This window comes from Nansenia antarctica (assembly GCF_963989245.1).
Source record: "Nansenia antarctica genome assembly, chromosome: 5".
Classification (NCBI taxonomy): domain Eukaryota; kingdom Metazoa; phylum Chordata; class Actinopteri; order Argentiniformes; family Microstomatidae; genus Nansenia; species Nansenia antarctica.
In genome coordinates, this window is record NC_137690.1 from 22,353,831 (window position 1) to 22,369,055 (window position 15,225).

At 42.1% G+C, this 15,225-nt stretch overlaps 1 protein-coding gene across 1 annotated transcript; it reads left to right on the plus strand.

Annotated features, from left to right (window-relative positions):
* Positions 1–10: 10 nt before the first annotated feature.
* Positions 11–13,220, plus strand: mlxip (MLX interacting protein; the record flags this gene model as incomplete). Its single annotated transcript, XM_080532774.1, has 17 exons — positions 11–419; positions 3,724–3,830; positions 5,402–5,487; positions 5,720–5,809; positions 5,973–6,014; positions 6,749–6,989; positions 7,145–7,234; positions 7,445–7,539; positions 7,695–8,292; positions 9,772–9,878; positions 10,109–10,220; positions 10,384–10,496; positions 10,709–10,813; positions 10,917–11,044; positions 11,204–11,327; positions 12,302–12,431; positions 13,099–13,220. Exons 1-17 carry the CDS (start codon positions 103–105, stop codon positions 13,218–13,220), a joined length of 2,607 nt encoding a protein of 868 aa, XP_080388900.1. The 5' UTR covers positions 11–102.
* Positions 13,221–15,225: the final 2,005 nt, after the last annotated feature.

The following is a 15,225-nucleotide window of genomic DNA, read 5'->3' on the forward strand; positions in this document are numbered from 1 at the left end:
GCTAGCATAGATGAGTAACAGCTAGTCAGCTAAGGTAGCTTGCTAATTAGCTAGGACAGTAGGGAAGTAAACACCAACGAGTCGACTAGAAGCTGGTGCGACATGGCTTCCAGGGAGTCACGACACCATCGCCGTCCCCCGGCGAACGTCAAGCAAGAGCAGGACGATGACTCGGACGCAGAGGAGCTAACCCATCTGGGGTTCAAGAAGTCTGACGGACGCGAGTCGCAAATCATCCACAGCGGGCACTTCATGGTGTCCTCGCCGCACATTGAACACCCACCGAAAAAAGGCTACGACTTCGACACTGTCAACAAGCAAACCTGCCAGACGTATCACTTCGGGAAGACGAGTACATCCCACCTCTCCATAGACGCGTCGCTGACCAAACTGTTCGAGTGCATGACCCTGGCATACAGGTAAAGATGTGAGTGCATGACCCTGGCATACAGGTAAAGATGTGAGTGCATGACCCTGGCATACAGGTAAAGATCTGAGTGCATGACCCTGGCATACAGGTAAAGATGTGAGTGCATGACCCTGGCATACAGGTAAAGATCTGAGTGCATGACCCTGGCATACAGGTAAAGATGTGAGTGCATGACCCTGGCATACAGGTAAAGATGTGCATGACCCTGGCATACAGGTAAAGATGTGAGTGCATGACCCTGGCATACAGGTAAAGATGTGAGTACATGACCCTGGCATACAGGTAAAGATGTGAGTGCATGACCCTGGCATACAGGTAAAGATGTGAGTGCATGACCCTGGCATACAGGTAAAGATGTAAGTGCATGACCCTGGCATACAGGTAAAGATGTGCAGTGTCTCATGACCCTGGCATACAGGTAAAGATGTGAGTGCATGACCCTGGCATACAGGTAAAGATGTGAGTGCATGACCCTGGCATACAGGTAAAGATGTGAGTGCATGACCCTGGCATACAGGTAAAGATGTGAGTGCATGACCCTTGCATACAGGTAAAGATGTGAGTGCATGACCCTGGCATACAGGTAAAGATGTGCAGTGCATGACCCTGGCATACAGGTAAAGATGTGCAGTGCATGACCCTTGCATACAGGTAAAGATGTGCAGTGTCTCAGCGAACAAACAGTGAAGCCCGAAGCGACGGCTTGACATGTTTGCCAGCTTACTGACGTTTTTTTATTTGTGTAATGTTTGTGTAACGTTAATGTAACATGTCATGTGCTAGTACACAGTACAGCTGGACAGATTTGCTTGGGTAATAAGACAACACTGTTCTCTCTAGATAGTTTCTAACCATTTACAGTCATGATGTCCCACCCCATGACTTAGGTCCGGAGCTTCGAAGCTGTGTCGATGTAACTGAAGTCATGGGATGTTACTTGTAGTCACGAGTCTTAGTTCTCTAATGGGTTAATTGTTGAAAACTTACTCTTAAAGGCTAGCAGTGCAAGCTAGATCGTTGACAGTACTGGGGTTTCTGGAGAATGGCTCTTTGTCTATAAACAGTTATGGTTGATAATGTTACGTGTGATACACAGTGTGCTCATAGTCATATAGATCATTTTAGGTATGGATCTTCCGTTAACGGCCTGGTATTTTGTATGTATGCTGAGCCTCACCCCAGTTTGACAGTTAGGTATTTGCCTAATCACGTGTGTGCTGCTTATCTGAAATAAAATCAGCTAGTTTTACTAGTCTATACATAAACAGTGAAAACCCTGATACAACTGTTTGAGAAAACGTGCTTGTTGAACAATTAAACCCAATCTAGCTTTATTACCTCTCTTGTTCTCCGTGGCTCGATTACTGTATCATAGTAAAGCCAGCTGCTTGGAGAGGATCTCCTTCTTGCATTGCTGGCAGTCCATTAACTTGGGCAGCCAGTAGGGAAAGCTCTATTTTTAGGGTATGGTGGTGGGTCTACTACTACTACACACCAGTAACTCCTGCCCCTGCACATCAGTGCAGAGAGAGAGGGGGGAGGTCGGGGGGGGGGGGGGGGGAATGGACAATGAGTGGAAAGTTATAGAGTTGCTGACTCTTCAATGGTATAATCTTATGTCTTTGGAGTTGAACATATTTTCATTGAGGGGTGACTATCATTAAAACATGCACAAACATGCTGAAACTTCAAGGTCACTGATGTCGCCGACTAGAGGAAGAACTTGTGTTTTTACAGCTGTTGGCTCCTATCTCACAGCCTCTACTCAGTCCCCTCAAAGCACTGACATATTTTCACATGAGAGTAGATAAATAGTAGAAGTAGTATGTACTGAAATGAGATTGCATAATAGAATCCCTTACCCTAAATGTGCTGACACGCACACACTGTTTTGCTGAGAGACTGGACCCCCCTAACCCTAACCCTAACCCTGGACAGTGTGTGTAGAGGAGTACACTTGACACCAGATGCCCTGGCAAATGCAAACAGCCTGAACACAACTTAATTAACTGGCAGGTTTATGATAAAAGCCTTTGCTGCAGCCTGCAGAACGCCCTTAACCCGTGTCAGCACATAATACTTGCGCCAGAAGGATGGCATCCCACTTATGACAGCTTTCTGCTTAGAAGGGTTTGCCAACACAATGCCCATCCCTCAACCTGTGCCTGAGATTAGGCTAGGTTGAAAGGATTTGAAGTCATTAAGTATAAACATAATGTTATATTGATTAGCTGTTGGAAAATGGTAAACATCTGTCAAATGAATGATGAAAGAATTTGCTAGTAATACAAGCATGCATATACCCAAAAATGTAAGCATATATACATTGAAGATTGTGATTTCTTGGAGCAACAAAAGTTCTCTCTCTACATAATCGGATATAGCCTGAAGACCTCACTCAGTTTCTGCATTTGACTCACCCAACTAATGCACTTCTTAACACCGTCTGTGAGTGGAAGAGGTTGACAGATTTGTTTGTGTTCATGAAACTATGCTGGACATGGTTTGAGTAGTCTTGTATATTCATGTCCACTCTTCCTTGACCTCAGCACTCAAATGGCATGACGCAGCACAATTAAATCACCCACCCACCCTGCCACTCACTAGCAGTGTGTTGCCTTTCATTTAGGGTTATGAATGGGCTGTGGTGGTCTGTAACTCCCAAGTGTCCTCATACAGGCTGTTAGAGATCGAGCGGTTTTACAGCCTGGTGTCACCAGGAATCCTCTATGCAGAGGTTACTTTTGCAGGCATTGAGCCACAGTAATAGCACCAAGTGTATTAGTACAGATCATCTTGGCTGAGTCCTCTGAGTCCTTTATCTGATGGTTTCAACTCGCTTGATGAATTGTCATCATTCTAATAGCGTCACGTCAACTGCATTACTTCAAAAATAATAGAAATGTATCCTTTTTAGGACCATATTCATGATGGAAAGTAGGCCTAGGCCTACATGCTAAAACTTCCTCCCTAAGCCCTCTGATTCCATTGTAATGCAGTCTCCAGTATCAGTGGTGGCCTACTTTTTCAAGCATGTTTTCTGTCAGCCTTTTCAGAAGGAGTGTGTTTCTCTGCTGTCAGGGCTACTTTGTCCTCTCGGGTGTTGAGCCACAGAACTTCAGTCTGAATACAGGTTCAAGTGTACAATTGCTGTATGATAACCTCTTACTCAACTGCTACACATCAACCTCTCCAATTTCATTGTGCCTGTTTACTCACATGATGCAACACTTGCTTCTTCTATTTGAGTAGGTCAATAAAGAGGCTTATGTTATCTTTGTCTGACTTTTCAGTGGCAAGTTAGTGTCGCCAAAATGGAAGAACTTCAAAGGCCTGAAGCTGCTGTGGAGAGACAAGATCCGGCTCAACAATGCTATCTGGAGGGCCTGGTACATGCAGTGTAAGAGCTGCACACTCAGTGTGATGTTTACTGTGTCCTCTAACCCCATTGTAGTGAGGCTGGTAACAACAAGATAACTTGAGATATCTGTGTTAGGTCTGGAAAGCCCTAGATTGTAAGCAGTCAACTTTTCTATAGCTCAGGGGTGAAATCATATCCTGATTGACAGAAATGTCTATTGCAGGCCTTAAAGGGATGTTTCACTTCTTTAAAACATTTTCCTGGTTTGGCCCTGACCTTGGGTGAAGTTGATTAGCCCAGACATTTTTTTGTTATACATGTTGCTTTCTTAGATACTGAGTAGTCATATTTTGGGCCCTATTCATTAAAAAAAGATGTCCTTGTTGACACTCCAAACCAACTAATATTATGAGAGAATCCCTCTCTGAAGACTGTGTCTGCATTATTTCTCTGAAAAGTAATTTAGTTAATAAACACTTGCATTTAGTTGTCTTGGTTAGAAAATGCTTAAGTAGATTACAGCATAGTCAAGTGACCTTAAATTGATGTGTGGTGTCTGCAAGGTGTTTTTGGACATATTTCTAGAATCTATGGGGACTAAAATTTAAATATTAGTCAGTATCTAAAGAAGCAGAATATGTAACTGAAAACTGTCTGCACTAACTGTAACCAATGCAGCAGGTAACCAACATTTCACGTATTGACAGTGACAAATTGGTTTCTGTTTTCAATTTAGACGTCAGGCATGTTTAATTAGCTGATCGATTGATTTCTCAAAATACATGAATTATTATAGATAATTAATTTAAAGATACCACAGAGATAGGAGGAGCCTACATTCAGAATCAATTTCTGTCGACAGTCCGACATTTTCAATGCCTTCCTATTTGCTTTCAATGCTGAAAAACAATAGGAAGGCTGTAAACATTCATGTTTTACTCATGTTTCCTTATTCGTTTTAGCTTAACGTGTGTAATGTCTAGACTACTACGATCTCGTTGGTACACAGGACAAAACTTGTTAGCCTATCTTTATGTATTTTTTTAAAAATATATTTTAGGCAGAGTGATTGCTATGCAATGTCTCACAAGATCCTCTTACCTTGTGAATTAGGTAGAGAATTATATACTGTATATTATTATTATTCTAATTACAAAAAAGAACGAAAGAAAAGGTTGGGGAAAGTAACGGCAGATAAAGCTAGGAGCAATTCTCAGTAAAATGTTTAGAAATGTGGTGTGACTCGCAAAAAAACATATTTATATATTTTATATATATTTTATTCTGGGCTCTAACTTTATAAACAGGCTAGCCACGTCACACTTCTGAGCTCTCTAGCAATAGAAAATGTTATACCTCACAGCACCTGGAAAATCTTTTTATGAGATAAGAAAATAAAATGTATTGCCCAAAATACACATACTTTGACCAAAATGACAATTTTGAAACTGGAATCATTGTGCAATAACGTGTGCAGCATAAATAATAAGTCGTTTTTGCCAGGGTACAAATAGGTAAATACTATTTTTTAAAATCGGTATCGGCCAATTGTGTTATGAATTATCGTATTCTTGTCTCTTAAGTAGCTCTTGAATGTGTTCTGCTCACAGATGTAGAGAAGAGAGAGAACCCTGTCTGCCATTTTGTTACTCCTCTTGACGGAACAATGTACTTGGAGGACCATCGTCCACCAGAGGTGAGAACAAGCTGAATTTGGCTTTGGTCAACAATACCATACTGCTGCTTCAGCCTAGTAACCAAACTCCTAAATCACTTTTTTTAATCCCATATGAACCGTTTTAGCTCCATCACATGTCTCTTTTCATTGTCAATCATGTTTTCCCCCTACTCAGTTCCACTCATATCCCCACCCTCAACCTCCCCCACATCATTTTTTCCCTCCTTCTCCCTCCCTATGTCTTACATAGACAATAGCAACAGAAGGGAAATATTGGAAAAGAAGAATCGAGATTGTCATAAGAGAGTATCACAAGTGGAGGACGTACTTTAAGAAAAGGGTAGCGTAAACTATTAGTTTTGTTTTTTTACTTGATTTTATAAATAAATATACCGTTCAAGAGGCAACCAGTTGTTGAATAACCTACTTTGCTGTGCTCTGGTTCTTGAATGGGTAGCCTTTATTTTTTCATCCTCTCAACATTGATTTTCTCTTTGTTACAGTTACAGAAGCACAAGGATGATGATCTCTCTAGCCTTCTCAAGGTATGATTGTACTGTATGTTGTGCTACCTCACTGAAATGTATCGTTATAACATTTTCACTAATACGTCAACATTTGCATTCCAGTGAAAATGTTACGATTTATCAGCACAACTGAGATTTAAACATTCGGAAAATGGCGTAGAATATTCAGGGTTGAATGTTCATTTTTGGTAGAAAAATGCCTTAGTGGTTTTGCAACACCTATGTTGGCATGATAAAGGCCATCATTAATACCTCGATCAACTACTTTAACATTTTATGCAAGCTAATGGCTGTAAATATATCTATAGTACATGTCACAAAGATTGTCACAAAGAAATACGATCACTTTTCAGTTGTATGGGATTACTATTGAATGCTGTATTGAGTACACATTTTGGTATACCATGCAACAAACAAATCCAACAAACACAGGGTTTACACTTTATATCATTATGAGGCATGTTTAGTTATGACTTGTATCATTTTGAGTGTGCATATTCATTTAATTGGAGTGTGGAATGTGTAAATAAAGTGTGCTGCCTTACCCGACCTGGTGGAACCCAGAGAATGTTGGGTCGCATGTCTGTTTGATTCTTACCCATGTAACTTTGGCTTCTTTCATTATATCTTTGAGGTGAACTGTACTCACCTTTGCCTTGCCTACTATGTTCTATGATGTAAATGTTGCATAGTGTGCACTGCATGTTTTTGTCTCACTAACTGGCTGGCGTGTTGCATTTTGAACACCTAAGGGACCGGAGGAGCAGTTTTCGCTGTTTGGGGAGGTCTTTCCAGACACTTTCCGTGTGTCCCTTTGTCAGGATGAGGAGGTGGCCGGGCGCCGTGTCGGCCGCAAGAGCCGCGAGTCACCCATCCCCATGGAGATGGACCCGCTCTTTGACATGGACGTGTTGATGTCAGAGTTTTCAGACACTCTCTTCTCCACGCTGGCCTCACACCAGCCCATGGCATGGCCTAACCCCAGGGAGATTGGTGAGGGCCATATTCCAATTCCCAATGTCATGCACTGCACCACAGATATGACCTATTTCCAATCACCCAGACCTGCCTAAACCTTCCCCCCTGATCAGATCTACACCTCTTCAGCTTCTCATCCTCCTCACTTCTGACCTTTCTGCCCTCAATAGCCCACGCAGGGAATGCAGATATGATCCAGCCTGGACTCATCCCTCTACAGCCCAACCTTGATTTTATGGACTCCTTTGAACCATTACAAGGTAGCAACAATGCACTGTCTTACTGTAACAAACTACTAAAAAATGTCACACACACACACACACACACACACACACACACACACTATTTTACAGGAACTTAGAGCACCCTGTAACTCTTGTGCAGTAATTCTAATACAGCAGGTGGCATATTCTAACAGGTAGAGAGTGGATGTCCTACTAATTCTAACTAACCTAGAGACTTTCTTCCAGACTTATTTCACAGCCTCCGTCAGCCTATCTTCCCCTCTGCTTCCCTCACTGCCTCATCTGTCACTCCTCTACCCAGCAGCATCTCTCAACCACAGGTAAACCCCAAACCCTAGGCTTGGTCCCTAACACACCCCAGACCCCACACACACTCTCCTGTCTGTATTCCTAGATGTTGTCACACCATGTTTTTTTCCTTGTAGTTGATAATGTCCTCTCTCTTCTCTTCCCATCTCTCCTCATGTTTCACCAGACCCAGTTACTTTCCTCCATGCACCTTTCACCTGACCTCCCGTCTGTCAGTCTTGACCACCGACTCATCTCCTCCTCTGGGTCCCTGGCTGTCTCCTCCCCCATGCCCAGTCAAACCAGTGGGACCTATGTGCAGGACTACATGCCCCTCTTCTCAGGGCAGGTGACCACTAACACACAAGCAGGAGTCTCCTCACTTATTCAAACCTCAGCCCCTCCCCCACTGACACACACCCTGCCATGCCAGGGCGTCGCCACAGCAGCACCCATAGCCCCCCCACACCCGGATGGTGCAGCAACCCTGGATGATTCCCCACCCCCTTCTGTCATCACACACACAGCCTCTTCCACTGTTACGTCCAGTGAGGCTGCCACCACCTTCAGCCATGGCACAGAGTTCAGCTCCCTCCACCAGCTCCCTCCACCAGCACCAACCCCACTCCAGTCCCTGGCTTCCTCACCTACCACCTCCCTCCAGCACCCTCAGACCTTTGCCTTGCCCAGACCCATCCGGCCCTCTGGCTCCAACAAAAAGACACGCCATGTGCAAAGGATTGTTCCTGCTAACACCATCCCCTCCTCACACCTTATCCTAACAGGTGAGTTTATCACATTGAAAAATATGGTATTTATCAAATGCATGCATGCTATAATGCAGAGGTCACTAATAGGTGGACCGCGGTCCAGACCCGCACCCCGACGCCGTCCTATCCGGACCCGGACCTATAAGCAATACATTATTGAGAATTATTACATTTTGACTGAGCATTTCTATCTTAAACTGCGCAGATTTTCTAGCCTTTACAGCACTGGTTTAGTTACTCAGCCAATGGAATCTGTGCATTCCGATAAGAAGTCAGTGAGAGAGAGAGAGACGCACACACACACACACACACACACACACACACACACACACACACACACACACAAAGACGAGAGACAATAGTCTGAGAAATAAGTGAGTCAGAGAAAACTAATTTCACATGCTCTAAAAAGACCAAAGACAGCGAAAATAGAGCTTTTAATCAAGAATGGACAGACTCTTACATGTTCATTCTTCCCACGGGCAGTTCAAAACCATTATGTCTCACATGTTCCAAGACTGTGGCGATTATTAAAAGCGGGAAAGTGAAGCGCCACTACGAGACAAAACACACATCCTTTGCAAAAACATACCCACTCAAATCTGAACTGAGGGCACAGAAAATACACAATCTAAGAGCCCAATATCCAGCAGAATCCTAACACATTCATTCACTGTCCAACAACGTGCTAATGAATGTTCCCTTAAAGTTGCTTGGATTTTGTGTCAACATAAAAAAACATTTACTGATGGGGTTGTCAATGAGTGCATGAGTACAGTATTTGAAACCTTACTTGAGGGGCGAAAGAAATAAAATAAATCAAGCAGATACCTATGTCAGCATCATCAGCCACAAAGAAAACTGAAATATTAACCCAGGATATGCTAGCAAAATAGAAGAGAAAGGGAAACTCAAGCTACACTTTCATTTTCATTTTTTCTAAAAAAATTAAGCACTATTTTAAGATGCACATTTTTCAAAAGCTCTCTTATGTATCTTTACATTTAAATGCAGCCCTTATTTTACTTGAAATGGGAAAAGAACATTTATTTATTATAGATGTACTTATTATTTATAATCTCTCCAGTTCAGTGTGAAAATGTACAATAAATATTGTTGAAATATTATTGAATTGTACTTGAATATATATATGTATGGCACTTAATTATAACTCAAGCTAGATATGATGTTCCAGACCTTTGCTTGAGGAAATGTTCTCTAACTGGACCTTTAGTTATGACTGCTATAATGTATTTACCAAATGGTACAATATTTCTGAAATAATTTGTTATATGGACTTTTATTTGCTCCCCGGTCACATAATATTTATTAATATGGAGAATTAATATCTGACGTACAGAGCTGTCATTTTGTGTTCTCTCCACAAGGTAGTGCTATTGCACTTCTTATTCAGTTTCCAAGCTCAGTATTAGAGACAATTAAGTAAGGAACTGAATAATTAAAATGGATCTGGTTATGTTTCTGTCCTTCCAGCCCCCTTCCCAGGGCACAACAATGCAGTGATTGTAACTCCAACTCCTCTGAAAGCAGATGTGATACCCTCAACGGGTGTTGTCATCTCTTCCTCCAGCCTTGGAAGGGTAAGACCTCAACCATGCCTTATTTATTGTCAACAACTCAGTTTTACTTAAAGCGGTTAAACTCAGCTTGTGAGGCATTTACAGCTTATTTTTCACTCTAAAAACCAAGGACTATAAATCATTACATTAAAAGTAAAAACATTAATTTACCAATCCCTGATTGCCCCTTAACGATGCATTTAATTTAATTTGTGTGTTGTTTATTTGTACACACCCCCTTTCTCTCTCAGGTTCCTGGATTTCATATCTTGCCACAGACTCAGAAGTCTCCCCAGCTCATAGTCCCTAAAGAGGAAACAAATTCTCCTAACCGCAAGAAACAAGCGCCGTCTGCTAGTGCTGGTGAGATGTGTGTGTGCGTGTGTGCGTGCGTGCTCTCTCCTGTCTCTCCATTCTCTCTCCTGTCAACTCTCAGTTGAATATAACAGAGTTTGTGTATGGTATTTCTCTCCATACTGTAGTCTTAATTTCAGATATGTTTAGTAACAGTTCATCTCCATTTCAGCACATGATGGACGGGGCTCAGGTCAGGCGTCACCATGCGGGTCAGAGCAGGTCTCCAGTCCCCAGTCTCCCCTCAACAGCAACACAGCCCTCTCCAAGACTGAGTCCACCCAGGTGTGTGTGTGTGTGTGTGTGTGTGTGTGTCAAACAAACTGACCGACCACACACACACTAGTCAACACAACGATTGTGTCACAAACACGGTCGGTCGTTCAGTTTGTTTGTGACACAATCGTTGTGTAGACTAGTGTATTCAAGATGGAAACTATTGAATTCCTGCAGTTACACTCTCATGATGCATCTCTTGTTTTCTCCTGTTCTGACAGAGCCGTAGGGTGACCCACATATCAGCTGAACAAAAGAGACGTTTCAATATCAACATTGGCTACAAAACACTCTGCAATCTGGTTCCCACACTCACCCAGTCAAATGTAAAGCTTTATGTCTATACATCTTTTTGTTCTGCAGTCCTCTATTGTGAATTTCTAGAGGACCTCTCCAATTTTATCATCCTCGTTGTATGTTTTTGTGCAGATCAGCAATGCAGCCACCCTGCAGAAGACCGTGGATTACATCGGGAAGCTCCAACAAGAGAGACAGCAGATACAAGAGGAGTCCAAGAGACTACGAGAGGAGATTGAGGAGCTAAACGCATCTATAAAGTACTTACTCAAATCTAATTCTTCTGTCATCTCTCTCTCATATCAGGAAACAAGCATAGGAAGCAGTTAAAGAATGCTGATTCTCAGCCAGGTGTGATACCATCTCTGCCCATTTCTGAGTGTATGTGACATAATCTCCCTGTCATTCCTGTACAACAGCTCATGTCAGGAGCAACTGCCTGCTACGGGGGTGCCCATAACACGGCACCGCTTTGACCACATGAGGGAGAAGTTTGATGAGTATGTGAAAAGCCGCACATTGCAGAACTGGAAGTTCTGGATTGTATCCTTTTTTGCTGCATCAGTGCCTCAAGAATGACATTTTTTTAATGATCTCCTACATACAGGCTTCTCATAGTATAGAACATACACTCATGGAGCACTTTATTTGGAACACCTACACCTTGCCATTCATTCAGGTGGCGTAATGGTGCCCGTTAATACCAATCAATCATCGCTTGAATGCAACAGGCTATTTGAGTATTGTTGCTGACCATGTGCATCCCTTCATGGCCACAATACCACAATCCCATTCTTCCAATGGCTACTTCCAGCATGATAATGCATCATGTCACAAAGCAAAAGTAATCTCAAACTAGTTTCATGAACATGTTTTAAATGTTTTTAGGGCATTTCTGATTTAATGGGATGGACACAGTAGAGATTGACAGAGAGGAGGTATGACATGCAGGATATGTTGACGGCCGGAATCGAACCGGGGACCCTGCGATTACATGGCTGAGGCCTTAGTGTGCTATGCCAGCAAGCGCCCCATGGACCAGAACCTTAAAGGAATGTTTCTAACTTGTGTAATCAATGCCATGAAGAATTGAGGCTGTTTTGAGAGCAAAGGGAGGTTCTACCTAGTATTAGTATACTAATAAAGTGCTCAGTGACTAGATTATAATACAAAATACAATTAGGTATTTTTATTCTGACGTGTCACTAGATCCCTTTTACATCAGATGCTAGACTAGATGCCCTATGACAACTTGTGGTCAAAGTCATCAATACTTTGAATACTAATGCTAGCATTTCTGACGTTAAGAAAAGTCCAACGACCTCAGAGGAAATGCTTAGTCAGGCTTCAGGTGTTGGCATCATAGTTGCTCTATTTTAGTCATCAAATAGTTTTCCCTTTTATGGGCATGTGTTCCTCTATCCTGTCAGTGACCGCAACGAGAACTTCTGAAAGGTTAGGACTCTATACTGTACAGTATACACGTAGTGTGTTTGACCCTTGACCATCATCTTTAGTTCAGCATCATCATTAAGCCCCTGTTTGAGTCATTCAATGGAGCGGTATCCACCACAAGCAAAGGGGAGCTGTGTGAGACCACATTGCAGTGGCTGGATCGCCACTGTGCTCTACCCGTACTGAGGCCCAGTGAGTAAACCAAACACACACATGCACACACCCACCCTTCAGACCCTCATTCCACCTGTCCAACAAGTCACTGACATGATTTAGCACTCAACTGTATGTAGAGGCTTTTCTCTAACATGGATTGCTCTCAGAACTATAGTGTTTTTACTGGTGAATTGGCTCAAGATTCTTTTCATATCAAGATTCACCTCTTGATTTGTCTTCTGCTCAGTCTTTCTGTAGCAGTAGTGTCAGAGTAGGAATAAGTGGCTTGAGTGAGCTGGCTCTTAGACAATTCCAATTCTATTGATTCAGTCAATTTCACCCTAATTTTTGTTAAAGGAAACATCATCATATTGTCCTTCTCCCACTCTTTACGTCTTTATTACTCACTATCTTCTGTCTTCAACACTCTGCCAAAGAAGGGATGTGATGGCATAAGTTTGGGTTGTTGACGTCAGTGATTTTTATCACTGGAAACAGTTCAGTAGGGTACTCTACAGGAAGCTAGATCATGAAACTGCAGAATTCAAAGCCCACAATGAGGTGTTGGTTGGCCTTGTCTTTGTGCCTGCTGTGTTATGTAGCATACTGCACAGATACATGGGTGATTCTCACTCCGTTTAATTGTTAGTTATTTTGTAACTCATCTCGAACGATGAAGCTCACTGGTTCTCTTTTTCTCCAGTGGTCCTCAGCACTCTTCGGCAGCTCTGTACGAGCACATCCATCCTTAGTGACCCGGCCCTGCTGCCGGAGGAAGCCACCCAGGCTGTCACTAACCCCCACAAGCGCTCTGGAGACTCCTAGCCAACTGCACTCAGGAGAGAGGGAGAGGGCTTCATACAGAGGCCATGTTTGTCACCTCCTCAGGTTGAACGAGACCGACAAAACTACAATATGGAAAAGCCCCTGCAAATAATTGATCACTAGTTTGCCTTAAAAGTTACATCTTATCTTTTCTGTTTGTATCACACACAGAAAAGTACTTGGTTTTGGTTTGAGAGTGATGGAGAACGTGACCCTATTCAGCTCACAGGTCTCTCTGATTCCTACACATCGGCCATCAACTCAAGCATTCATGATAATTACTCCGCACAACACAGAACAATATTGACAGCATATTTTGAACACATGAATAACATTGCTCCTCGCTGTAACCTCCAAATGTGCAGAATATTCTGACACTCCCAGTTTGCTTTTAAGGCTCTTTTTGTTTGTCTTTTCGTTGTTTTATTCAGTTGTATTATATTTGTGAATTTGAGGAGTGAAGCAAAGAAAACAGTGTATGAATGGTCTTAAAAGGGAAAGTCTCTCTAGGGAGTTGTGAATTCAGTTTTGTTGTCAGTTGATGTATGTAATATTGACACAGTAAGCTGGCTAAAGGGTGAAAAGTCAAACCAAAGGCTTAGTGGTGATTGGCAGTATGCTCTGTGTGCTGTGAAAGCCCTTAATAGTAACTATTTTGCACTTCAGCTTATTAAATCCTCACCATTGGGCTCGTATTTCTGGGCCTTGCCTGGAACCTAGTTGTCTTCCGTCCATACAGAGGGAGCAATTCTCAGGCCTTGGAACTTCCAACTTCCTGGGTGTTCTGCCTGTTTCCTGTGGCCTGGACTGTTCAAATAATATCAGAGGGCTAACATCCTCAGATAGTGTTGATTCACTGAAGCCAATGTCTACTCATCTGTCATGCAGTCTGTTTACCCTCCACTCTATGGAGTATAGGCCCTGAAGGGGCACTATACAAGGCCATAGAGGGATACGATGCACCTGGAACACTCACTGTACACTAAACCTCATGTACTGCAGCCTGTCTGTTGTTGTTCAGTCAAGATGTGGCAATAGTAGTTTAAACAAATAAGCATTATGTTTTATAGGAGCATGAATGTACAGTAGCTCTTTGAATTCTTGTTCACTCAGGAATGTGCTGGTGAGCGTAATTATGCTTTTTAAACGGACAAACAAAATCAGGATTTTGTAAAGTGCAGACAAGCATCAGTATGTGCACACTTTACATACATAACATGTACCGGTATCTCATGCATCAAGTCATGCTAAATTGAAATGTGAGCAAATATAATGTCAGCCTGTCAAAGAAGTATCTCATAGCTTGGAAGATGGAATAGGGTCAATATTTTAGTTTGTTCAACAGGTCAAAAGCCATATTAAGAAGTAGAAATGTTTATTCACATAATTGGTTTTTTGGTTGTTCAATTTATTTTCAGGTTTCTTTGTTAAACTGTTGACATTAGACAGATACTGTTAATATATTTGTGTACAACCAGCGTGCACCTCTCCACTACCCATACCATGGACATCCTAAGCTTTTATAGTGGATTCTGATTACTCAGTTACTCAAGAGTTAATGATGCAGGGTGATATTTTGTTTAGCATGTTGTGCTTCAACACAATGAACACACTCCTCAAGCAGTCTTTCATGTAATGGATTGCTTGTGTTATTTTCTGTATTTATTTCCTTTGTGCACAACAACTGAGTTTACGCAATTAGCAACATTTGATATTGATGGTTTTGAGTCTTTATTTTATGAATGTATGTATTTTTTAGGGAGTTGTGTGGACTAATGAACGCTTTAAGAAGGCCTTTATACGTCCTAATGTCACCTAATAGTTAAGGTGTAACCTTTAGTTTTTAATTTAGAGTTCCCTTTTCCCAATCAGAGGGGACATCATTATGATTACAATTCAGGATTCTCAGCCCCACACATACAATACTGCCCCATATCAGTCATCTCAGTAGATACATTGAGTGCTAAATCTTGCCACTCAGATCAAAGGTTAAAGGGATTGAGAC